Below are 26212 nucleotides of genomic sequence, written 5' to 3' on the forward strand. Positions count from 1 at the left end.
TTGCTCACGTCAACGTCACGTGACACGCACTGAGTCCCCCTCGTTACTTTTCGGCTGCTCCCACTTTCCTCGGCGATGTTTTCCCAAGCTTGCCTCCGCTGGTGGCAACTCGCGGGTCTGGTCGAGGATGGGGCTGCTGATCCATTCTCCCAGGTGAAGTTTTCACAAGCATGCCTCCGCTGGCGGCAACCCGGAGTCCTGTCTAGTTCGCGGAAAGCGCTCTCCCTTAGAGTTGGACAGTTGGCGGAAAGTTCTCCCCTTGGTCGCACACGCACAAAGCGGCCTGCCATCACTGCGGGGCGCCTGCCAGACCGGCAACTCCTCGAGACAACTATAGCAAATCAGGATTCCATCTTCCGTTTCGGCTAGGCATGGTCTTTGAGCATCCTTTTTGCCCGGGGTGTTATACGCCAACCGTACGTAACAGAGATGGTACTCGTTCGTGTCGTCTTGCCTGAAGCCTACTGTGTGTAATATGTCAAAACGCTGAATAAAACGGCGGTAAGAGACGCATAAGTGTGCACGGAAATGCCTGGTGGCAACTGCTATCATTCCTCAAGCGCATGCTGGATGGCGGCACAAAACCACACCGTATGAGACATAGAGGCTTTACCAATGCGTTTAGCATCTGCGTATTGCTAGTGCAAGTTCGTCAACGGGCATCCGAAGCGTTCATTGAATAAAATGAGCACGCACGTCAGTGACGTGTGCGAGAGTCCTGAACATGCTATAGGGAGTTTTTTTTTTTTTTGCTTGCGTAATTGAACTAAGAAAATACAAGATATTTCAGGCTAGATAACACCTCCCGATGCAAATACTAAGCATAAAATATTATCGCAATCAAACTTTTATGGGATCACACAGCGAGTAAGGCAGATATGACGCATAATGCACAAAAGGATCCAGGCAAGAGATATCACGAATTAGTGCGAACACTTAGCATAACTTTTTATCGTGAAAAGAAGATTAGTGTCTCGTCTGCAAGGCGAAGCAGCAACAGCGCAAACTATATCTGAGCTTCGGAGAATCATCCGTAGTATCCCTTTCTTCTTTTTTTCTTTCTTTATTACACACGCATACATTTCATTATACGAGATATGCGCAATCTGTATGGTCCAATAGCCAAAGGCTAGTACGGGGTCCATTTCAAAATATACTTTTACGAAACTGGTGCAAAATAATGCTAGTAAATAGTTTCAAATATATTGATACATGCATATTGGCACTGCCATACGGCAGTGCCAATATGCATGTATGCCATATACAATATGCATGTATTGCCAGATACATGCCAGCGCCGAAAAACACCATCGACGCTCCCAGCCGGGTGCCTTCAACGGCTCGACATTTCTTCGGAGCTGTTCTTTCGCGTTGGCTTGGACTTAGTTGGCCCTTTCCCTCGATCCACGTCTGGCAACAAGTGGGTCGCTGTGGCGACAGATTACGCCACGCGCTAACCATTACCAGAGTGCTTGTGCAGCCGGGGATAATAATGCATTCATATTGCGTGTTTCTTGTAAACGATGCACACGGGCGCCCCGACGAAGACGACGAACGCTCTCTGGCTCTCGAGCTGTCGGCTGAACTGGCCAGCGCTGCAGTTATACTTTATACTTTGTAAATAGATTCAAGTTCTTAATCCTTCGTCCGCGTAACAATATTAACAAAAATACAACACTTTGCAATAAATACAGGAATAATGAGTAATAGTAGTACATGGATTTGAGAATGAAAACTTATTGTATAGGTATAATTATTAGCCTTTTCGAAAAGAGCAGGAAAAATGCAACACTTCGCAATAAACACATGAAAAACATAATGAAATAATAGTTGTACACGGTTTAACAAATAGAGAGCAAAAGAATAAGTTTCAGAAGCAGAGAGAATAACTTCGAAATAATACTTTTTTCATTGCTCTCAGCAAGTTCTGCGAGTTCTTCACGTAATACGGAATACTATTCCATACCTTCCCTACAGCATACTGTAGCAGCCGTTTACCATGGGCGTTTTTTATAGGTGGGATATTTAAGTTAGCAAAACTTTGGTTCCTAGTGTGGCGTTGTGCGGCGTAGAGTAACGAAATAGGGAATGGCTCGTTGTATCGTATAACATTGTTAATACATGTGGCTAATCCTAATTGCCGTACGAAATCAAAGGGCAAGATTTTTAGCATACAAAACAAGGGTTTGCTTGGTTCATAGTATCGCAACAAAGTTATCGCACGTATAGAAAGTTTTTGCAGCCGTCGTACTGTTTCAAGGTAGGAGTTATATGTCTAGCCCGAGGATTCTACACAGCACAAAAGGTGGCAGTTCACTAGAGTAAAGTATAAAATACGGAGTATTAAAACGTCAAACTATTCACGAGCTTGCCCAAGGGTGTAACAACTTGAAGCTTATTTAGAGCGGACAGAATCTAGCTGAAGCTGCCAATTTAAGCAGCTGTCTAAAGGACACCAAGGTAGGAGAACGAGTCAGTACGATGGAGGGGGCAATTATTAATACGTAGTGTTATATCATTAAGTGGAGTACTATTATTTCAGGAGTGTAACACCATGCATTTAGTTTTATTAGGATTAATGGTAAGCTTGTTGGCAGTAAACCAATAATCGATTTTGGCTAGTTCAATATTCATTTTTTCTTCCATATCTGAAATATTTTCACCAGTAATAAAAATGGCGGTGTCGTCAGCATACACGAGCATTTCGGCAGTGGTTAGTACTTGTGCTAAGTCATTCATGTATAGCAAATAAAGCAATGGACCTATTACCGAACCTTGTGGCACACCTGTTTGTATGGACTGAAGTGAAGAAGTAATGTTAAGTAGTACCATTTGTTGACGACCTTTAAGGTAACTCTCTAAGAAACGCCATATAGCGTTGCGGAAGCCATATTTACGTAATTCGTAAAATAGGATTTCTTGGTCTACGCTATCAAATGCTTTTTTGAGGTCAAGAACTGCTACAACGAATTTGTTATATTGAAGGGCGGTATTTAAGGTTTGACTCGGTGTGAGCACTGCTGCGTTTGTAGAACGCATTGGTCGGAATTAATGTTGATGTGGACATAACACGTAATATTTGTCGAAAAATAAATGCATGTGTTTTGCGATTATTTTTTTCAAAAATATTGTTAAAGGGCCCCTCAACAGGTCTGGTCATTTTGAGCTGACAAGCGCAGAGCATACATTGAGTGATAACAATCCTGTCTGCAAAGTATTACATCGCTACGCGCCGCGGAAAGGCGTGAAATTTCAAACCGAACGCCGTTGTTTCTTCTCCTCGCGGTCTCCGCGCTCCAAGCGGGACGGTGACGTAGTCGTGCCCCTGCGCCTACGTAGTCGTGTTCGCAGTGTGACGTCGTTCGTGGTGACACGTGACTTCGAGAATTATTCAAGACAGCATCTGTCATCTGTGCGATCTGTTGCTTGAATTGACGAATTGAAGTTTAGAGAAATAATAAATCACGCAAACGGAATGTCTGCGTGTTTCTTGTTTTACTTCGCACCGAAAGAAGGGAGATCTACTTCCGCTTCGTCTGCTTGTTCCCATGTTCATGTGGTCACGTGCGTAGGTACCCAAACTACTCAATTTTCTACCGTGATCCAGCGCGTGATCATGCTCTGCAATCCGCTTGTTCTGCCTCAGTATTCGTGTAGCTTTGCCTGCTATATCTAACACCTGCAAGACCTGCGTACGATTCAGCAGAACATTCAAGCCCAAGCCCCTAACATATGTCTTGGCTTACCAAGCAGTGTATTAACGGCTGAAAACATTGCCATTGCGCAGGTTTACCCAATCACGACGCACATTACCGTTGAGACAACGCGAACGCATCTCATACATTATGCTAGGACCCCTTCCTGCCACCTGGCGAACCTCACTGCTCAAAGACCCTGCTCGACATTTAGCGCTACTGTCAGGTCATATCGTGCGTCGTTTACTTAAGGGTACGCACCTGCGGCCAAGCCAGTGCTTTCTCTGTGGTGTTTGAGCCGTCCACAAGTACATATAATGATTCCAGGATCACAGAAGAAGACAGATCTACCGGCCCCTGCTCTAAAACAGCTGAGCTTACTTCTTTTGCATGAAAAGTACAGCAACCACGTACCGATGGATCGACTACCTCGTCCAGTTCTGGTGGTGCGGTGATTATACCAACGCGAGGAATAACACTGCGCTTCAAGACATCGCATGTCACGACCTCAACGGCGGCAGAACTAACGGCTCTGCGTCGTGCACTGGAATTCATTGATTCTGAAAGACCTAGAAAATGGGCTGTGTTCTCTGACTCAAAACTGGCATTGCAGTGCACTCAGTCAGTTCTCCGACGCGGATGTCACGAACAGCTGACATACGAAATTGTGAAACTTCACCATCACGTCCAACAAAAAGATTACGAGGTTGTTTTTCAGTGGGTACGGCCATTGTGGGATCAGTGGCAATGATTCCGTCGATAACGCTGCTCGCACAACACATCAAGAAGAGCACAGCGTTCTAATTCCGCTTTCGAGGACAGACGCCACAAAGCAGCTCCGATACCTGGCGCGCGGTCTCTCACTGACCGAGTGGAACTCGCCAAACTTAAGACTTACACGCCTGCATCGATTAAACCCCTCACTGCAACTCCGACCTCGATTCAGACTTCCTCTACGTGAAGCTAAGCTTCTCTCTCGCCTTTGGTTAGGAGTTGCCTTCACAAAGGCAGGCTCTGCATTGATTGGAGTGACCGACAGTGCAGCATGCGAGGTCTGTGGCGCCGAAGAAAATATCGACCACCTGCTGTGCCACAGTCCACGATATGCCCCAGAAAGACAAGAACTTGCTAACGCTCTCCAAAAACTGGACAATCGGCCGCTTTCTGTGCAGGTGCTGCTGGAAGACAGCTACCACCGCTCGTCGGCCCATAAAGCGGTGAAGGCACTTTTGTGCTTCTTGAGGACGGCGGGCTTGTGTGAACGTCTGTGACTATTAGTGCAATTACTATTAGACCGCACGCGTCAGCGAACTCACCGCTAACTTCTTCTTTCCTTCCCTCCTCTCTCTCCCTGTCATCTCTGTTTCCCCCGTTCCCATTCCCTCAGTGTAATGTAACCAACCGGACGTAATTCTGGTTCTGCATCTCTTCTCGGCCTTCCGCTTTTCTCTTTCCTCCTTCCTGAATTATACCGCTAGTCATGTTTCCTTGTGCACAGCGCGCAAAATCGTGCGCTGCGCGAACGAGACAGCAGCTCTCGCGCGACGCCGTCAGCGAAAATGCGTAGCGCCGGAAAAAAAAAGCGAGGAGAAAAAAAATGAAGGCGGGGCCTGTGCGATATGCGTCACGCGATCCTCGATGTCTAGTACGGGAGAATGCAGGGAAGGAATTTCGCTTGCGAAGGCTAGACTGGGCGAGTGGAGGGAGCGTTTTGCTTGGCAGTGGAGGCCGCCTGTTGAAATCACGGGTTCGCGGCACTAAAATGTTTCTTTTTTTAAATTATGGGGTTTTACGTGTCAAAACCACTTTCTGATTATGAGGCACGCCGTAGGGGAGGACTCCGGAAATCGCGACCACCTGGAGTTCTTTAACGTGCACCTAAATCTAAGTACACGGGTGTTTTCGCATTTCGCCCACATCTAAATGCGGCCGCCGTGGCCGGGATTCGATCCCGCGACCTCGTGCTCAGCAGCCTAACACCATAGCCACTGAGCAACCACGGCGGGTTGAGATATTTCTGTCTCGGCTATTAATGGGGGCCGATTTGAAGAATGTTTGCGGCAGAACGTTCCCTAGAGGACACGTAACAACTTCCAGCGTATAACCAAAATTTGCTATGGGGCCTGGTGAGATGCTCTTTAAGAACACTCAGTACAGATATCGGGTGGTAGCAAGAAGGGTCTCACCTGTCCCCCTCTTTATGAACAGGGTTAACCTTGGCTATACTAAATGTCGATGGATATTTTCTAGTACGTAGGGAGTGGTTGAATAGATCGCATAATATGTGTCCGAATATATCATATTATCTTTTATAACGCGCGCTGGAATCTCGTCCGGGCCCAGCGCTTTAATGATTATCAGCTTACTCACAATAGACAGAATTTCATAAACTCTATATTATTTATAACGAAACCAGTGGTCATGGAGATAGGTTCATAAGAAGCTTTGCTAGGACGAGGCAGCGTTTTTGCCAGTAAGGGACCAACATTTGTGAAGTAAGTGTTGAAGTCATTGACAGTATTCTCAGAACATTATCGGGTACAATTTTTTGATTGCGAGTACGTCCAGTTGCTTCGTTGATAATTTGCCAAGTTTTCCGAGAATTACCAGAAGCTTGTTCAATAAGGTTGGAGTAATAGTATTTTTTTACATTTGCGCGACATAGCAACATATTTATTACGGGCTTGTACTCAATTAGAAGATGCATCGGCATTATGCTTATCACGTTTTCATTTATGATACCAATAGCTCTTTGCCTTAAGAGCATTTAATAAATTCATGGTTATCCAGGGGCGAATTGGATGCCATATGTACGCTTATTGATTATAGTTTTGGAGTTTTTAACAGAGTCTGTGATAACATTAATTATTAAATTCTTGGTCTACGTCGTCATGATGAACCTCGTGCCAACTTATTGAAAGTAAAAAAGGTTACAAAGCCTTGAATAATCAATTTTATAAGTTGTTCTGTGGCCAGCATGGCGTACCATAGGGGCTTATTCTAACGTGACAAACGTTGATGTGTGATTGGTGACAGGCTCGTCCAAAACGCCTGCTGTTACGTCAGTAGGAATATTAGTGAGCACATGATCTAAAATGGTCTCTGATGTGCCAGTCACCCGCTTAGGCATAGTGACTAAATTGTGAAAATTATATCATTTTATTAGGTAAGTGTATTCTTTGTGGTTAGCGCTCAAGACATGAATATTTATATAGCCAAGACTTACAACCTGGGTACGGCCGGTCTTTGTCAGGGCTGAAAGAATTTCCTCAAGTTTGTCAAGAAAACAGCTAGTGGCTGTGTATGGTAGCCGATAAATCACACCGACAACAACAGAGTATTCGATCTATACAAAGAGTGCTTCAATATACGCTAGGCTGCACGTGAATTCAGATAGTGTAGATAAGGGGAGTCCGTTCTTGACGAAAAGGGCAACGCCTCCACAGCGGGAATCAGATGCACGTGGCTGAGATATCACTTTATAGCCAGGTGTGGTAAATGTCTCTTCCTTTCTCAGCCACGTTTCAGTGGCTGCATTAACGTCATAATGTTTACCATGCTGCGAAATAAACGAGAGAAGGAGGTTAAGATTTTTTCTTATACTGCGGACATTGCAGTGTAAAAACGTTAAATTTCTTTTCGGGTTAGATTTACGAAGTTCAGTCATTGCAAGCTTAGTTTATGTTCTTAAGGTCCTCGATAGATGACACGTATAGTACTCGAGAGTTTTCACTTTTACGCATTAATATCTTTCCGCCGGGCACCCATTCAAACTACCAGTTCTTCTCTCGCTTTGCCTGTATGGCTTTACACTGCAAAACCTCGTTCTCTGCGCATAAGTGTTCGTTCACGTATATCGGCGCGTTATTTTAAAAACCAAGCATTGAACTATTGAGTCGGTGCTTTTTGGCTGCTCTTAAGAAGTTATCTCTGGAGGTCCTTGACACAAATCTTACGACAATATTAGGGGGCGTGCTGCCTTTTGTGGAAACAGGATATGCAGCGCCAATGTCGTGGGCGGAATATTCCAAACATAGGCATTTGGCAACCTTTTCGATTGTGTCGCGTATGTTTTCGTTTTCTGTAAACGGAACACCCTTCATTTCGACATTGTTCCTCATTCCGTACTGTTCTAATTCTGGAAGTTTATTCCTGATTTCTTTTAGTTTACTGCTTAATTTCTTGTTTTATTTCTGGTGCTCAAGGTTTTCATTTTTTACTTCTGCGAGTTCTCGTCGAAGCGACTTGATTGCCTCCTTAAATTCTTCGGAACTCGCATTTACAAAGCCAATTGACATCGTAACTGATGTCAGCTCAGTTTTTATGACACTGTTCGAGGAATCAAGTTTCTTCATTTCTAACCTTAGGTCATTCATTGCTCCGGTAAATTTAGTGGTCATGTCCAGTAAAACTTTCGCCACCTCCTTAATGCCGTTTGGGGCTTTATCACTTAAAGCTTTCGTGAAGGTCAACAATGCATCGGCGCTAGATTCCTCCACGCCGCTCTTGTTTTCAGCCATGGTAAATGCACAACAAAAATGGTTACAAATAGGACAGTCAGAGCAGCAGCGGACTCCAGAGCAGACCAGCAGCCGTCACCAACAGAAGTTTTAGTTCACATATAAGTAGTCGTACAAGACGCCTACCTGCAGCAAAAACCGGACAGCGTTAGCGAGTGTGCCCGCTCGGCTGCCGGATCTGCTCTGATGCCAGTCCAGCGGCGCTGTCTCCTCTTAAAAGGCCAGCGGAAACGCCTCCCTGACTAGGCTTGATACGACGATGGTCATGCCATGCGTTGAGGTGGTAGAACCGACCGTCAGCGCGCGCAGTCGAAGTGGCACCAACTTGTGGAATGGAATGGAAAAACTTTATTGCTCTATATCTCAGAGAGATTGGCGGTGGGTCGGTGTCTTCATGTCTTGAGTCCTGGCCGCTTCACAAGGTCGGCGCCCCGATTCCAGGGCACCGCTGAGTCTTGCTGCCTCGCAGGCGTGCTGCACAATTGCCCGTTGGGCTGCGAGCTCGCTGCTGGTGAGCAGACCCCCCCATTGTTCCGCACTTTGGTTACTTACTTTATGGAATGCGAAATTACTTGTGGAAGACCATGATGCCATGTATATAGTCGAAGACAGCTTCCTGAGCGTTGCCTGCAGCAAAAACAGGACAGCGTTAGCGAGCGTGCCCGCGCGGCTGCCGGATCTGCTCCGATCTCGTTCCTTGAGACGATCTCGTGAGAAGATCTCGTTCCTTGAGAAGAGCTGTTGAAAAGGTGTGCCTTGTTTAATGTTGTGCTTTCTTGTTCCTCCGTTATTTTGTCCTCCACGGCTGCCTTCATCTTCGCTCTTGTTTAAAAATAATCTTTCGATACAACCGGATGAACATGTAGGTGATTACTGTTTTTTTACGGAGCTATTAGGTCACAACAATAGTTAGGTTATAAGGGACACTGTAGCCAGCCTAGTTGTTTGGCACACAAGAACATTGTACTTGAGGGGGAGTCGCATCTTTTACATATAATGGCTGAACCATTGGTATTTCGACCCGCATAACTCGGGCTCGAATACAGAAGTATTACGCCAGCTTGTTCTATGTTTTACATCTTTAAAGGAGGTAAGGCGACAAGGTGTGCTACTCCCGGCCGAGATAATACCTCAGCAAACCCCGTAATATGTCCATTGCAGCTTTTTGTCGCAGTGTAAGAAATAGCGAAGCTAATTTTGGACTGTAGTCGAGACAGAAACGGAGAGAAAATAAGATTTGAAAGGCCGACGGGTCAACCACACTAACTGTCCAGTTGACTACTCAGCACTGGGGAATGGAGTAAGGACAGAAAAAAACTGAGGAGAAAAGAGGAGAAGATACCAAAAGATTATGCTCGCACAAGCACGACAACGGCAATTGACAACGGCGACAGTCTTTTTGGTCCTTCAGTCCTGATGCTTTTCTTAAAAAAATCACACCAGGGCTTTTAGAGCAACTCTGGCTAACGTCGGTTGTGACCAGAATCTAAGGCAGCGGTTGTCAAGCCTGTCAGGCGTGGTGAAAAGGGCTCTTATTTGTGCAATAAAATGAGAACAACCACACAGAAAGTCCACAATCATCTTTGTGCACTCACAAACTTTCCACTTCTGACCATTCCAATTATGGAGTAAGAATTAGCGAATGCTACTCCAAGCAATAGAGAAATACACGACAAATCTCGTCGATATGTGTCATATAGGGTCTATCTTCTTTAACTGCACCAAATGAAAAATAATATCCTGCGACAGATAGCACAATTTTACTCTTGATCTAAATTACTTGATCAGGTGGCCATCACTTCTATGTGAAATCAAATGCTTAATTAAATAATTGCCATAATTCCGAAAAATAGTATTTTAATTATTTGTTTTACGACACACATTTTAATTTACCAATTATAGCCGGTGAGTTCACAAAGCTTATACACTTGGAACGAATTCTCTGGACGGCACCAGTTTTGACATTAATTTTCAAAGTGTCCGATGAAATAAATACATTGGTGTTCCAGTTACTTTCGTGCTTCTGTGCATAACAAAAGCGTGTTCTTGAAACAAAGTGGCAGTTTCGCCCGAAAGGCAAAGCATCGATTGCGATAGCAAATTGGTAGACTGGCATACAAAATAAGGGTAGAACTTTTATCGGCTGCATAAACTCGTAAACATTCGCTTACTAACAAAATTAACGAGCATGGTGTCACGCAGGCACAGGCAAACATAAGCACATCTCGCTCGATGAGCGCGGACACTCTTGTCAAAATGCTGGCCTGAGGAAGAGCGGCAGCAGTAACGAGCGCATTGACCTTCGTGTTGTCTCTCGCTTCTACGCGAACTGAGCGGCGAGAACACAGCACACACGAAGCCATCAACCACACCTATCGGCGCAGCTAGGCTCTGCACTCATCGCACATGGCTTTCAAGGTAACGCCCGCGCGGCCACACCAGCCGTGCCATACGCAGCCGCCTCCAAAGTAGAACCCTCCCCTTCTGGTGCTTTCATTCCCACCTACAGCATACGGGCGTGGCAACGGTGTTATCGGATTGGGATTTTGTACGGATCACGCCGACGCCGGTGGTGGAAATGCGCCTGAAGTCTCCATATAACTGCTGTCGCAACAAAAGCAACTGAAACGCCCATGCATTTCGTCGGACACTTTCAAAATTGGACGAAGACGAAGCGTCTGTGAGCTACAACGCTATTTTTCTAGCTCAGCTGTTTTCGCCTGATTTCTTTGTATATCACTGGAGAGCCGTGATAGCTTGTGGCACGGATGCAAGTTGACGTTCCCGCGCATCTGCCGAGGATGGCGACCTCAGCGGTGGCTGCGTCTAGGAAGCGGACCGGCCGCCAGAGCGACACCGACGGCGACAATACCAGTTTACTCCGTCAGCAGTGAGGACTTCTCCGAGGACAACTTTCAGCTTGTGAGGAGCCACAATGCGAAACGAAGAAACACCAGGGCATATATACCTGCATTCAAGCACGTCGACTGTAGGACCAACTCGGTATACTGCAGTCAGTACGATTCTATTTGTACCATAACTCGCTACCGACAACATGAGGGGACTCAACAGACAGTCTGCCTCGATTCTCCTTGAAGTGGTGACGCCAAATCAAGTCAAGGACGTCATAGTCAGCACACGAAACATTCTCTTGGCTATCGACGTTCTACGTGTGTCTATGCTAAGCACTTTGAGCAAACTTACGGAACTTGGCGGCATGAAGGTCTGCTAGTATATCTCTCTGGACAGTCACTTCACTGCAGGTGTCATCTACGACGTCGACGTCTCCATCTCAGGCGCTGACTTGCCGATTCGAGTGAAGGCAGTTGTTGATGGCTTCGCTGTAAATCATGTATCTCGACTGGCACATCTCGCGGCGTGAAGGTAATTTTGAAGGGTGAATCTATTCCATAACACGTCAAGGTGGGCCGCTTTAGGCACCCCGTACAGCCGTGTATCCCAAGGCCACTCCAATGCCGCAATTGCATGATGCTGGGACACGTGAGCGCAGTGTGCGAGAACATGAGAGTTCGCTCTCGCTGAGCCACGCTTCTCAAATGCTGCAATTGCATTGGGTCCCATAACGCTGCCTCAAAGGACTGCCCCAAAATGAAGAAGGAAAGGGTCGTCTAGAAGCAGATGGTGAGATATCGTTGGTCTCGTCGGGAAGCTGTTGCCGCCGTTAGAAAGAGACGCTCCCGGCGCAGTCGGACTTCAAAGAATACCGATGCCTCCGTGAAGAGCGCACCACATCAGACGCCTTCTGCTCCTCTGCTCCCTAGGCCTAGCGGCGTCTAGTTAACTCGGGCAACAGGTCGTGCCGGAGAACATTATTTGTGAAGCTTGGCCCGCGCTACCAAACCTACAGGCGCTGCCACAGCTGAAGCCACAACGCAAGCCACAGTGGAAGCCACAGCCGATGTCACAGCCGAAGGCACAGTTGAAGCCACAGCCGATCCCACCGCTGAAGTCACAGGTGTAGTCCCAGCCGATGACACAGCCGATGCCACAGTAGGAGCCACAGTCACATCAAAGGATACAGCGCCACATCGCCGACTCCCGACAACTTAACCGAAGACCGGCAAGTCGTTGTGATGTTTGGGTCCCTCATAAATACCCTTCATATACTATTAAGCAAGTTTCGCACTAAGTCAGCGCGAAGTGCAGTGCAAGTGCTGGATGCTCTAAATCCAGTGCTTGTAAATCTCGGGTGAGCCATGCGGCTCTCCCGCAGCCTCCTATTCACGCAACGACCACTGGCCCTTGGGTCATCCCAGATGTCTTCAACGCACATCACCAGCTATGAAATTTGACTTTGATGTCACTGCGCTTCGCTGCACACATAGTGTGCAATTGGTCCCTTCAGCTTTTCCTCTTTCTATACCCCTTTATCTTTTCCCCCCAGTGTAGGGTAGCAAACCGCAAGCTCGTCTGGTTTACCTCCCTGCCTTTCGACTCCTTGCTTTCTCTCTCTCTCTCTCTTTCTTTTGAAAATTAATATATAAAAACTGGTGCAGTCCAGAGAATTCGTTCGAAGTAGATACGCCTTGATAACTCACCGGCTATAATTCGCAGATTAAGATATGTGCCGCAAAATAATTAATTAGAAACTTAAGTTGCGTAATTGTGCTAAGTATTTAAATAATCGTTCTGATTTCTAGTAGAAGCAATGGCCGCCTCATCAAGTAATTTAGATCAAGGATAGAATTATGCTATCTACTAAAGAAAATTTTTGAAAATTTCGTGCACCTAAAAGAAAAGCACTCTGTATAGCAAATGAACAAAATGGGTTGCAGTTGCACTTTCCTTTACAAAAAAAAATAACAAAATAAACCATGCGCAGTTCTAAACTGTTTGAATATGGCGTGCAATGTCACTTCAGTATGAAAAATTCATGGCGGTTTGCGAGTGGTAATTAATTTAGAAGCAGTTAGCGAGCTGCATCATTTGATATGCTGCAGCTTATGGGCACTGACTCTTGGACAAAGCAATATCCGGGGCATAAAATTTTCATTTTCCGGCGCCTTGCACGCCAAACATAGGTCCCAACCCCTTTATGGTGTCCAGCAAGGCGACACATCTAGCTCATAATCTCAAGTTCTGTGATAGCTTCGCTTTTTGCCTTACTTATATATCTAACGAAGGCAAACTTATTTGAGGACCTCCGTTTCGTCCTTGCTTATTTTAGCTTTCTTAAAGTGATGACCTAAAGGCCGTTCTTCTGTAGGCAGCAACGGAGACGACGCTGGTAGTATAATTTATTTCTCGCAGGGATGGCACATGGCGCAATTTGAAACGTCGCGTTTTACGACGACGCCTAACATGTCAGCATCCAAGCGTGCTTTTCTTACGTTTCTCAGTGTCTGTCGTGATCTTGTTGCTTCACTGGCTTCATGAAAGTTGATGATCTAGTTCGGTTATTTATTTTTGTATTATTTAACTGTGAGAATCTCTCCTTTTGCAGGGAACCGGAGATGGTATGAAAACCACGAGTTTGCCCCTTGAGGCTAAGAACGTCGTAAACCCTTGCTCATGTAGGCTGCTTATTTCTTTTATCATTACGAAAAGAAGTAATTTCTTTCTTACTCCTAGCGCCCTCATGACCGTTTCAACCAAATAAAGAAATGAAAAAGGAAGCGACGCACATTTTGATATAAACATGGACCATTGTGAGTGAGAGACACGACGAAAGCAACTCCTGAACTTCGAAAACTTAGCGAGTGAAACTTTCTGGCGGAGGATGGTGAAGTTGGACATGATCCGGGACTGGGGTACCGGTCATGCGGTGTCAAATCATTCGTATGGCGCCCATCTTTATCGCAAATCCGCAGAGGGCCAGATCTGTACTTGCGAGGTGATGCGCTCTCGCACCTTTGTAGTCACCTCCCGACCCCTTAATTTATTCTCTATTTATACTCCTGCCACCCAATTCCCCACTCGGGCAAATGAGCCACCCTGACAAATTAATTGGTTTATTAATTAATTGGCTCTGAAAAGAGGGAGGAGGGCGATGACAAGAATCACAAACAGGCCAATCCGTTTGATACAGTGACATCACGCCTAAACAACATTATACTGCGTTAGCGCTCATCTTCCCGAAGTATATATATAGGCCAACCAAACGGGATGTATGCGCAGAAGGAAAGTGACCTTTTCGAACAGAAATGGTTTTTTCCTTTTTCCTCGCCTGAAACATCAAAGAGTTTTCGTTCTGTAGGACTGATTGATTGGCTCCGTGGTTTTCTAAGCTACCACCGAAACAAAGACTACGAGAGCCAAATAATGATTGAAACGAAGATAAGTCAGTCGGCGAGACCTTTCCAGTGTTCGCACGATTGGACAGGGAAGACGTAAGGCTGCCATTAGAAGTTATTCGAAAAGCGCAACGGGCACGTCCGCTTCCGTTTGAAGGTTGTTATAAGATGATGGAAATAAAGTTAAAACTGGAGTTCCACCCAAGTTGCAATGCAGGCGAGAAGTTTGAGTAGCGCGCTCTCGCGTGTGACCTCATGCGAGAGTCTCCGCTGCCCCGCCGTGTTTGCTTGCAAGTATCGTGGAGGCTGTTTCACACAGTGGATCTGGCTCCCCTCTTCTGTTGTATTGAAACAACGCGAACCGCAAGTCTGTCAATAAGTCGAGCAGAATTATATCCAAGTATATCGAAGAAGCTTGGCTTCTTCTTGCTCTGAAACAGGCCCACCTGCGCATGAACTTGATTACAATAAAGAACTTATTCTTAACTTACGTTAGTTGTACGTTGCAGTCATGACCTAGCAAACGAAAAATACGCTTGGCTGTCTCCATCTTGCCATCGACACGACTGTTGCCGCGCGACTGGCCGCTCGAGGTACTTTGGGTGTATTAGCGGGCTTCTTTCACGCTCGGAAAAACACTTATGTAGCACGCATTGAGCAACAGAAAGCTGTATTGGTTCTTTTTTTATGTTGCTCTACAATTTTCTTATTGAAACGTTTCATCTAATTATAATATTTGAAAAGTTGATTAATTAATTAAGACTAAGAAATACAACCAGTATATTGAATTTAACACTACAGCCTCCAAGAAAGTACTGAACAAAACATTTCGGCTTTGGTGCGTAACATTTGAGCTGGAGGTATATTTGCACCGGTCACTGAAAATGTGGTGCTTTGTGACTCTTCTGAAAGTTTTCAAAAGGAAATTAGGCAGGAGATACAGTTACATCATAGTAGCTGCGCTGCCAGTATTTTATATCGTTCAGGGCAATTTTGTGTATCCGATGCATACATGCCAACTTGAGAAAATTGGGAAGCTGAGCGTGGGACAGTGAAACCACTATTTTGTCTATACACCACTGCATCGTACCACACAAAACATACGCAATGATCTTGCGGAGTGAAAAGTGATATCAGAAGATCCCGTTGCGGGAAGGGAGTCTGGAAATGACACGAAACCTGGTAAAATTTGCTATACCTACTGCTTGGCAGTAACGGAGTGTCAGTGAAATGTAGAGCTCTTTCGTGGCTGCAATAGGGTTAATTATTTAGTGACAAAGGAGTGGAAGAACAAGCGAAATGCGCCTATTTTCACTGTGCGACCTAATCACTGAACTATTTTGCGACTGAGCCATGAGGTTGTCCTTCGGTTCCAAACTAGTGTAGGATGAACTCTTAACTGCAGTCGATGTGATATTTTGCGACTGGGCCCAGCGATCGTGGTTGGGTAGTCTCGCCGTGTTCGCTGTATACTTATGAAGGAGAGACAAAACGTTTTTTTTATTTTATTGGCGTATTAATTCACAATTTTGTTAAATAGACTTACGAAAAAGTGAAAACGGCAACTTGAGAACACCACGCATCGGGTGCGGGAGCAAGGGAATGAAAATGCATACATTTTGCACGGAGTGTGGCAGCTGTTCGACAAATGCGAGTGAGCCTTCTTGGTTAGGTGTTGAGTCCAATCAGAAAAAGAAAGTTGTACTTTTGTTTTCAAGGCATTACAAGCTCGGTATGTTTGACATGTGTACGTTTCATGAAGCGAGGCAGTTTCTCTGAATAAAGATTTTTATAAGCACTGCACAAGGGCAGGGTCTGGCGAACTGCCCCGCAGAGGCATTCCTGTATACCTCTTAAACTCGCAGCCGCAGCACTGCATCCTCAATTAAGACAACCATAGCGGTGATTCAGTGGCTACGGCGTTGTTCTGCTCAGCACGAGGTCGCCGGTTCGACTCCCCGCCGTGACGGCCGCCTTCCGCGGGACAGGGATAGCAAAAAAAAAAAAGGAAAGAAAGAAAGAAAAATAAACGCTAGTGTATCGTGCTTTGGGAGCTCGTTAAAAGCTGCAGGTGGTCAAAATTAATCCGCAGACCAGTGTTACTGTGTCCAACATAACCCACGGCGAGCCACCCCAGTTTAATTAACAATCGCGGACTTCTCAAACATAACTGTTATTTCTGCAGACTTGCTGCATTCTCTCCAATTGAGTTCATACTTGCCCATTTTAAACTAAAAAATAAATTTCGCTGCCTCCTTTTTAGACTTTATTCGAACATGGATTTATTTAAGTGGTAATGTCGCCTTAATGTTGTTAAGAAAAGTAAACGAGAGAAAATATGGCGTCATTGCTTTGCACGCTGCACGGCCTTTAGGGTCCCGTCCAGCTGCAAGGTTATACACATCCTTTAAATGGTTGGATGAAATAGAAATATGCCGCTCTGTCAATCCCTGTGAAAAAAAAGTAACTCCAGCTTTGTGCATACCGTTAACGACGTGCCACTGATACGAGTTCATGAGCACACGTACCTCGGATTAACATTAACACATGAATTCAGATGGAACTCCCATATAAACAACGCTACAGCCACTGCAATGTAACGCCTTCTCTTTCTTGGAAGACACCTCCGACTAGCACCACCCGATACAAAAGTTCTGGCTTACAAAATTTTCGTCAGGACAGTCTTTCAGTACGCAAATGTTATGTGGTTACCATACACGCAACAAGTGATTAAAATACCAGAAGGTGTACAAAGGAAAGCACTACGGCTTATATACACTAAACTAAGAGACTCGCCCACCGAACTACCTAACGAAGCCGGAATCTTAACAGTACAAAACCGAGCAGTACTAAGCTGTTCTAAACTTAGGTACCAGATCCTACACAACATGCTTAATCTTGGTACCTCTAGATACATCTCAAGAAATGAAACACGGCCAACGCGACATAAACACACACAAACAATCAATGAGCATTCTTTTCGTACCGACTGCTTCAATAGTTCGTTCTTTCCTTTAGGGATAAGAGAGTGGAATAAACTCAGTGAATGCATTTTTAACAGCTCCTTATTAGATACATTTGCTAGTTCAATGGAAAAACATCTCCTCGCCTTACAGCTCTAACTTGCTTACTCTGTCTTGTTACCGATCTTTAAACGCTAACACTTCAATCTATAAGTGTTCTTTTTGCATGATAAATTATATGCATGACTGCATCCTGTTTATCATGTTCATCACGTGTAATATATCGCATGTGATTACAGGTGTGTTTTTTTATTTGGGTTGTTACTTTCTCAGATTTTTCTAGGTTAAATGAAATTGTACCCACACATTGCATTTGGGATGAAGTACTCAATTCTGTGTTTAGCGAAGCAAAAACGTTTGCAATAACACACTCGTGATTATATAATGTATTTATAACCGTTGTTCGCAGATACTACCATTTGTACTTGCCCTTCCTGTTATAATACCATGAGGGATTGACAATATGCGAAATAAATAAATAAATAAATAAATAAATAAATAAATAAATAAATAAATAAATGCGAGTAGCTTCACAAATGACCATCGCTTGAAGTGCGCTCATTCTGAAGGCCCGTTTTGCACGAAAAGCCCCATTTAGAGAGGAATTTTTGTCCACCTGAAGATTCGCTATACAATGCGCACACACCACGCAAAGGGCGATAGAGGATCGCAAAGCGCGGACGATGCGTTTTTCAACAAGCCGAGACGGAGCTCTGTTTTCACAATAAAAAAGGCAAATCGAGACGGGGGAACGAACGCCCGGAAGTGCGTTCACACATAGGTTCGCTTGGGTAGGGGGTGACAAAAAAAAATGAATTTCTTCCTTTGCCAAGTAGGTAAAAGAATGCACGCAGTGGCTGAAAAAGCGAAAAACGGCCTCTTTTACGAGGCTGCGGACGCTTTGACACGTCAGTAAAGCAAGGAGAAATGCTTTTTTTTTTTTCGCCATGGGCGGGAATCTCGGTGTCTGCATGAGCCATTTTGAATGCCCGCAAAGAAAAAAAGCCTTCTCTGCTCTGACAGCTTGTATAACGATACAGTGACATTTTCTTGCAGAGCTTTTATAACCAGAAAGACAGCGCGGTGTCGTAAGCCTAAGCAAATTCAAGTAAAAAGAAAAAAAAGAGCCGCCCCCCTCCCACCTTCGTCCCCCGAGCTGATCAAAAAGAGTAGCAGCAGAATAGTCTGTTCGCGAAGCGAGTAATAAGCAGGGTGACTATTGTGCCACTTATATTGCTCTTAATCTAGTTCGATGGGCTTAACAGCGCTGTTTTTAGACTATTTCTTAAATGAAGCGCTGCGGCATCTAACACCTGAGATTCTTCAGTTATTGTAAATTGGATGATATACGGAACGCAGCAAAACCGTTAAAAATTATCAGTTAATGACCAGCGAACGCCAGAAACAAATTCCATAACAAAACTTAAGTAAAGGGTATGTGAATATAGAAAGAGATCTAATTATGTATAGCAGAACTATTATTATGTAAGTATGTGTATACATAGCAATATAGGAATCAGGAACAAACTTAGCAGCTTGTCGAACCTTGGGCACAAAGACTTGCGCTGTAAATCACTATGAATCACTGAAACACCCATACATACTTGGGGGCATTCAAGTTGCGCTGTGGGGACGCGGTTGTCGATTTGGATTAATTTTGATCGGTTGGGGTTCTTTAATATGTGCCCTAATCTAAGCGCAAGTGTGTTTTTTTCATTCTGCTCCAATCAAAATGGAGCCGCCACATCAGAGCGCCGTGGCAACGAGCCTCTGTGGTAGAGTAATACGTGTGTGCGTGCATGCGTATGGCCGTTCGTTCGTTTGCACATACATACATACATACATACATACATACATACATACATACATACATACATACATACATACATACATCATCATCATCATCATCATCATCATCATCATCATCATCATCATCATCATCAGCCTAGTTACGCCCACTGCAGGGCAAAGGCCTCTCCCATATTTCTCCAACAACCCCGGTCATGTACTAATTGTGGCCATGCCGTCCCTGCAAACTTCTTAATCTCATCCGCCCACCTAACTTCCTGCCGCCCCCTGCTACGCTTCCCTTCCCTTGGAATCCAGTCCGTAACCCTTAATGACCATCGGTTATCTTCCCTCCTCATTACATGTCCTGCCCATGCCCATTTCTTTTTCTTGATTTCAACTAAGATGTCATTAACTAGCGTTTGTTCCCTCACCCAATCTGCTCTTTTCTTATCCCTTAACGTTACACCTATCATTCTTCTTTCCATAGCTCGTTGCGTCGTCCTCAATTTAAGTAGAACCCTTTTCGTAAGCCTCCAGGTTTCTGCCCCATATGTTAGTACTGGTAACACACAGCTGTTATACACTTTCCTTCTGAGGGATAGTGGCAACCTGCTGTTCATGATTTGAGAATGCCTGCCAAACGCACCCCAGCCCATTCTTATTCTTCTGGTTATTTCAGTCTCATATTCCGGATCCGTGGTCACTACCTGCCCTAAGTAGATGTATTCCCTTACCACTTCCAGTGCCTCGCTACCTATCGTAAACTGCTGTTCTCTTCCGAGACTGTTAAACATTACTTCAGTTTTCTGCAGATTAATTTTCAGACCCACCCTTCTGCTTTGCCTCTCCAGGTCAGTGAGCATACATTGCAATTGGTCTCCTGAGTTACTAAGCAAGGCAATATCATCAGCGAATCGCAAGTTGCTAAGGTATTCTCCATCAACTTTTATCCCCAATTCTTCCCACTCCAGATCTCGGAATACCTCCTGTAAACATGCTGTGAATAGCATTGGAGAGATCGTATCTCCCTGTCTGACGCCTTTCTTTATTGGGATTTTGTTGCTTTCTTTGTGGAGGACTACGGTGGCTGTGGAGCCGCTATAGATATCTTCCAGTATTTTTACATATGGCTCATCTACACCCTGATTCCGTAATGCCTCCATGACTGCTGAGGTTTCGACTGAATCAAACGCTTTCTCGTAATCAATGAAAGCTATATATAAGGGTTGGTTATATTCTGCACCTTTCTCTATCACTTGATTGATAGTGTGAATATGGTCTATTGTTGAGTAGACATACATACATACGGGCACTAGTAAGTCACCCGTACATTTGGCCGCGCTAAACAGGACGTCCAAGACAACGGGCACTACAATTCCTGTGAGCGGAAAAAATGCAGAAAACAGCCGATTCTACTAAACAAGCAGAAAGGGAACCCTACCTTGCCCCGCGTATGACATTATCTCTGAAAGAGTGCGCTACTAATTCAAGTAAATTTAACGACTCTTCAATTGAACCTTTTTTTTTCTGCAAGGGAGTAGAGAGACCAGAGTTCATAAGAATAGTTAATTTTTTCTGTTCGAATTGAGCAGGTGGGCTATGTAGGAGGGGTTGCCAGTCTATACGGATTCCGGAGGCACCTGAGCACGCAAGACGTCTTGGTGCAAATACACGAGCTGGTTATCAAGCAAGCGAAGACCCCTACGCCAAGAGCTATCCTGGCGCTCAATCTCAAGGGAGCCTTGGATAACGTCACACACGAAAGTATTCTCCGTAACCTGCACCAAACGGGATGCGGAAAGCGAACATTCAAATATGTGCAGGATTTCTTAAGCAATAGAACGGCACCGATCAAAATTGCAGAGGAGAAGTCGAAACCGATAGCCCTGGGAGACAGAGGCACCCCGCAAGGATCGGTTCTTTCGCCGCTTCTCTTCAACCTGGCACTCCTCCCTCTCCCGGCTTTGCTTCAAAAATATAGAGGGCATAGATCACGCTCTCTATGCAGACGATATCACTGTGTGGACGTCGAGGGCAGGGTCGGAGAGTTGGATAAAGGAGACCCTTCAGAGAGTGGCAAAGACCGTGCACGAGTTCGCTAAATCGTGCGGCCTCAGTTGCTCGCCACAGAAGTCTGAGTTACTCGTCATCAAGCCAAGAAGAAAGAAAGGAGACCAAGAGAACGTACGCATCACCATCGACGGGACGACCATAACACCAACCACGCAAGCACGTATCCTGGGTGTCATCTTCCAGAACAATGGCAAGGCGGGGGCGTCGATCGACAAAATCAAAGTTTCAACGGAACAAATTTCGAACATGATCAGAAGAGTCACAAACAGACAAAGGGGATTGAAGGAGGACGATGCACTGACGCTCGTCCAGGCCTTCGTGACGTCGCGCATCGTTTGCGCGGTGCCGTACCTCAAGTTACTGAAAAAAGACAGGGACCAGTTGAACGTCATTATACGAAAGGCAACCAAGATGGCGCTGGGCATTCCGAAGCATTCTTCGACCGACAAGCTTCTCGGCACGGCCAAGCACAACGTGGTCGAAGAGTTAATAGAAGCTCATTTGTCTAAACAAAGAGTTCGACTCAGTCAGACGTCGGCGGGACGTCGCGTTCTTGCCAAGTTGGGCTGGCAAGAGGCAGAGCGGAAGGAAACGGGGCCGTTACCCAGGTTGTGGGCGCATAAAATGCACAGTAAGCCACTGCCTAGAAACATGAGGTCGGGTCGTAACGACGGCCGCAGAGCGGCTCGTATAGCGGCCTTGACGGAGACTTTGGGTCAAATAGTAGAAGAGGAAGAGGGGGACACTCTCTTCACAGACGCTTCGTTACCCAAGTTTTCATCGAAAGCAACGCTGGCAGTTACGATGCGGGATGGGCTCGTAACCTGCGCCTCCATCAAGACGTCCTTTCCAGAGGTGGCAGAAGAGGCCGCGATAGCGCTAGCACTCGCGCAGCCCAAGGTGGGAAGAATTGTCACCGACTCGCAAAAGGCGTATAACAACTACAGAAAGGGGTGGGTGTCTCTTGCGGCACTAGATATTCTCAAAAGTAAACGCGACGTACCTGAAAGGAAAGTTGAGTTAATATGGACACCGGCTCACTCTGGGCTGGAGGGCAACGAACTTGCCCACCAGTTCGCCCGAGAGAGGGAACACCGGGTTGAGGAAAGTGAGCCACAGTCCATATTTAGTTACAGAGACATTACGAACCATTATAAGACGGAGAGGCGCCGTTACCCCGATTCTCACAATTCGCTTATCAGAGAACAGCAAGCGATCTACAGGCAAATACAGGCAGGATCCTTCCCGCACCCTTACCTTCAAAACAAGATGTACCCGGAAAGGTACTAGGAGGATTGTAACTTCTGCAAAACTCAGTTAGGCACGCTCCAACACGTCATTGGAGTATGCGATTTCATCAAGGCGATCCCCCCACCTCTTACCTGCCCCGCTACCCTACCCCATTCCTCATCCACCCTTACCGAGCGATGGGAGACCTTGCTAACCAGCACCGCCCTGGAAGACCAGCTCGTCCTGATCTCCAGGGGCCAGGCGGCTAGGGAAGCATATGGGTCCCGTGAAGAGGGAACCACTTCTATCGACGGCGTTTAAGAAGATGTCGAGCTCTCTATGCAGACGATATATATATATATATATATATATATATATATATATATATATATATATATATATATATATATATATATATATATATATATATATATATATATATATATAATTTGTGACGTTTCGTTTCAATAAATCAGTTGCGAGTCTGCACTCGTCCTTGTCAATCTTTGTACGCTCTTCCCGTATTTACCACGGCTGTTTTCAATAATCCAACCATACCAACTTGCCCAGCTGTCTGTACTTATGAGCTAATACCCGCTCATTGTTACTTTTTTTGTAGAGTTCTATCTAGATGGTGTTTCTTTAGCTGCATCGCATATTTAAATATGGCCTGTAGCAGACAGCACAATTCGAACCCTTGATCTTGATTACTCGATGAGGTGGCCACTACTTCTACCAGAAATCAAAGTGATTAATCTAATAATTAACACATTTACACTAATTACCATTTTAATTACTTACTTTACGGCACATAATTCAATTTGCGAATTATAGCTGGTGAGTTCGCAAGGCATATCCACTTGGAACGAATGCACCGGACTAGGTTAAAGATATTCATGTTCAAAGTGTCCAACGAAATTCATTGACGTTCCAGTTACTTTTGTGTTTCAATGCATAACACAGCATTCTGTCAAAAAAGTAAGTGAAACAAGAGTGCATTTTTATCGCCAGTTTGACGGCCCACATCTCGAAATCAGTGTCATCCTAAGAATTCGTTCGAATTAAATATGCCTTGCATACTCACTAGCTACAATACGTACATTAAAATACGTGCCGTAAGGTAACTGATTGGGGAAAAGTTAATTAGTGTAATTATGTAAATTATATTGATAAGCATTTTGATTTCTCCTAGAAAAATGACCACCTAATCGAGTAATTTAGATCAAGGGTTAGCATTTTCCTATATGCCACAGGAAAGTTTTTAAAATGCTAAAAAAAAAATTCACCCTGTAGATTTCTCGATGGCACTGCTTACAATTCCTCATGACCTATGTCTCTTCGTGCTCTTTGCAGACGCCTACCACATTCGGGCGTTCGGCAGCAAAGGCGAGTCCAGGAAAAGCTCCAGACGTCACACGGAATCCTGGTACATGCCTCGAGGTACGAGCGACGTCAGATTTTGCTTTTATTTTGCACATTCAACAAATATAGACGAACATAGGCGTAATTGTGGTCTATCACTTAAGAAGCGCAGCGATTCTGCAGTTGTACAGCCGAGAGATGCCGCAGAAACACACGGGAACAGTGCTGCGTTTATCTTGCGCCCTCGTCTGTTGAGTTGGTAACAGTGCTCAGCAAAACGTGATGGTTTTATATCCTAGCGCAAGTCGCACTAAAAGAAATGCTTTGCAGTAGTGAGTTTAACGGTTCAAGCTTACGTAGGACGCCCTGGTGTCCCGCTTAGGGCACGGAGCAGTGGTGCTAGTTTTAAAAACAAAACTCAAGCACGCATGCGGGCCTGCTGTGATTGTGGCACTCGTGACAACGACACTGTTATGAAGGCCGTGTTGAACAGTGCAAAGAAATTTGTTTCACCGTACCTGGCTGTTTAGCTGTCACGCGCCTCACTACAGTTTTCACAAGCTTCACTCCAGCCTACGTCTCAGTAACGACCAGATTTTATAAAAATGTTAAAATTGTTCGAAGTCTCCTCAATGAGTGTAGTTTTGTATAGTGCATCAGAACACTGATTGATTGTTTTCGCGCATTGTAAACTGAAAAGTTGGAAAACCACGACGACTAATACTTCACCATTCTTAAGATAAAAGCACTGTGACAATAGGGCTCTACTACATTTTTCAATTTGTTGAGTGCTCATGTTGTGTGTGTGTGTGTGTGTGTGTATTTTTTTTATTTAAGTTTAGGCATATCCTACAGCCTACTCAAGACTGTCAAGAGCGCTGCAGCCCTTCTGCTGTAAAGAAAAAAAAAAGAAGCGCTAATGAACAAAAAATGTAAAAAAAGATGAGAACGTTCAAGGCACGGTGCTAGATTCGTGTGGCTTTCCTTAAGCTACTGAGCTCTAGCACTCTCTCTCATACCTTGATTATGCACTAAAATACACCTGAGATAAGCCCTCAAATATGCGTTTCTTCACTCAGCAGTACGGTGCTCCACCGCTCTAGAAAGAAGTGACGAGGTCTGTACGTCTATAGCACCCCATGTGTCGGTTCAGCCCATATAATGCATTTTGAATATGCAGCTGCTAACAAAAGCAGGATGCCAACAATCGAATTTTTTTTTAATTTATATGCTCTCTTTGAACGTCCCCTTGTCAGATTACTTGTAGAAACCGCAAAATGCGAGATATTTAGTCGATGATTTTGCCCATTCACCGGTCTATTAGAATATAAAGATGAGTCTACTTGTTCCCGATGCCTTCAAATGACTCATTTGTGTAAGCCATCAACTACTCAGGTTTTCCAAACTACTTTGTTTCTTTGTGCGCTACTAGGTGACATGTAGCGCAATCTATTTATTCTCTATTTAAAGAAGGATTGGTTCGCGATGCATTGGCAGGCACAATACACACGTTGTAAATAGTAAAAAAGTGTATTTTCGGATTAATAACCGCAAATCGTCGGCGTTAGGAATTTCAGTTACGTGACAAGCTCTTGTTATTACAGATGCGCCTACAGACTTTGAGGAAGAGACGACTGACGGTAAGTTTGAAGCACTCGTATGTACCGCGAAAATGCGAGATGTTTCCACTGGAACATATAAATCAAATAAAACAAGGGGAAGTGGTCGCTCCGCTCACATTTCACGCTCTCGGGTTGCTGCAGAGAATCGCATGGATTTCGCTTCCTTAACGCGAGCGGCACGCAGCCAGCTTGGCTGCAAAACACCCGGGAAGCCAAGTGGACGCGCCCTCACGTTCCGCTTACTCGGCTCTGCAGTGGAGGGAGGGCAGCGCTCTTCAGTTGCGCTGTCTCCGAGGTGCGGCGTGCAAATCGTTGGGATATACCGTTCTGAACGGAGCGAGCCGTAGACGCTCCTCTGCCTTACATGCCCTCTTCGCACTTGCAACGAGCCTCTGCACAGTGCGTATTATGGACGATTATATTATTGCCAGGTAGCGTTGCTGGCAGGACGCTCAGCCTGTATCGTCACGCGAACCAGTTGCGCTTTCGCGTGCATTGGTTGTTTTCTTTGAACGGACGCCAAATTCTGCACATGAACGGGCAGCACAAAAATCTTTTAAACTCCCTGCAGCGTAAAAGTCATGTGATCTGAATGCGACGAAGCGGAAACATATACACGAAAATAGCAAAGAGCGCATGAAG

General features: G+C 45.1%; 1 protein-coding gene across 1 annotated transcript in view; it reads left to right on the plus strand.

The window, feature by feature from the left end:
- The window catches only part of LOC142580004 (sushi, von Willebrand factor type A, EGF and pentraxin domain-containing protein 1-like), a 916641-nt gene that overhangs the window by 255535 nt on the left and 634894 nt on the right, over positions 1-26212 (plus strand). The window contains exons 2-3 of the mRNA XM_075690723.1: positions 23940-24026; positions 25553-25588. Coding sequence (XP_075546838.1) covers positions 23940-24026; positions 25553-25588 — 123 coding nt within the window. The remainder of the gene's footprint in view (positions 1-23939; positions 24027-25552; positions 25589-26212) is intronic.

This window comes from Dermacentor variabilis, chromosome 1 (genome assembly GCF_050947875.1).
Source record: "Dermacentor variabilis isolate Ectoservices chromosome 1, ASM5094787v1, whole genome shotgun sequence".
Taxonomy (NCBI): domain Eukaryota; kingdom Metazoa; phylum Arthropoda; class Arachnida; order Ixodida; family Ixodidae; genus Dermacentor; species Dermacentor variabilis.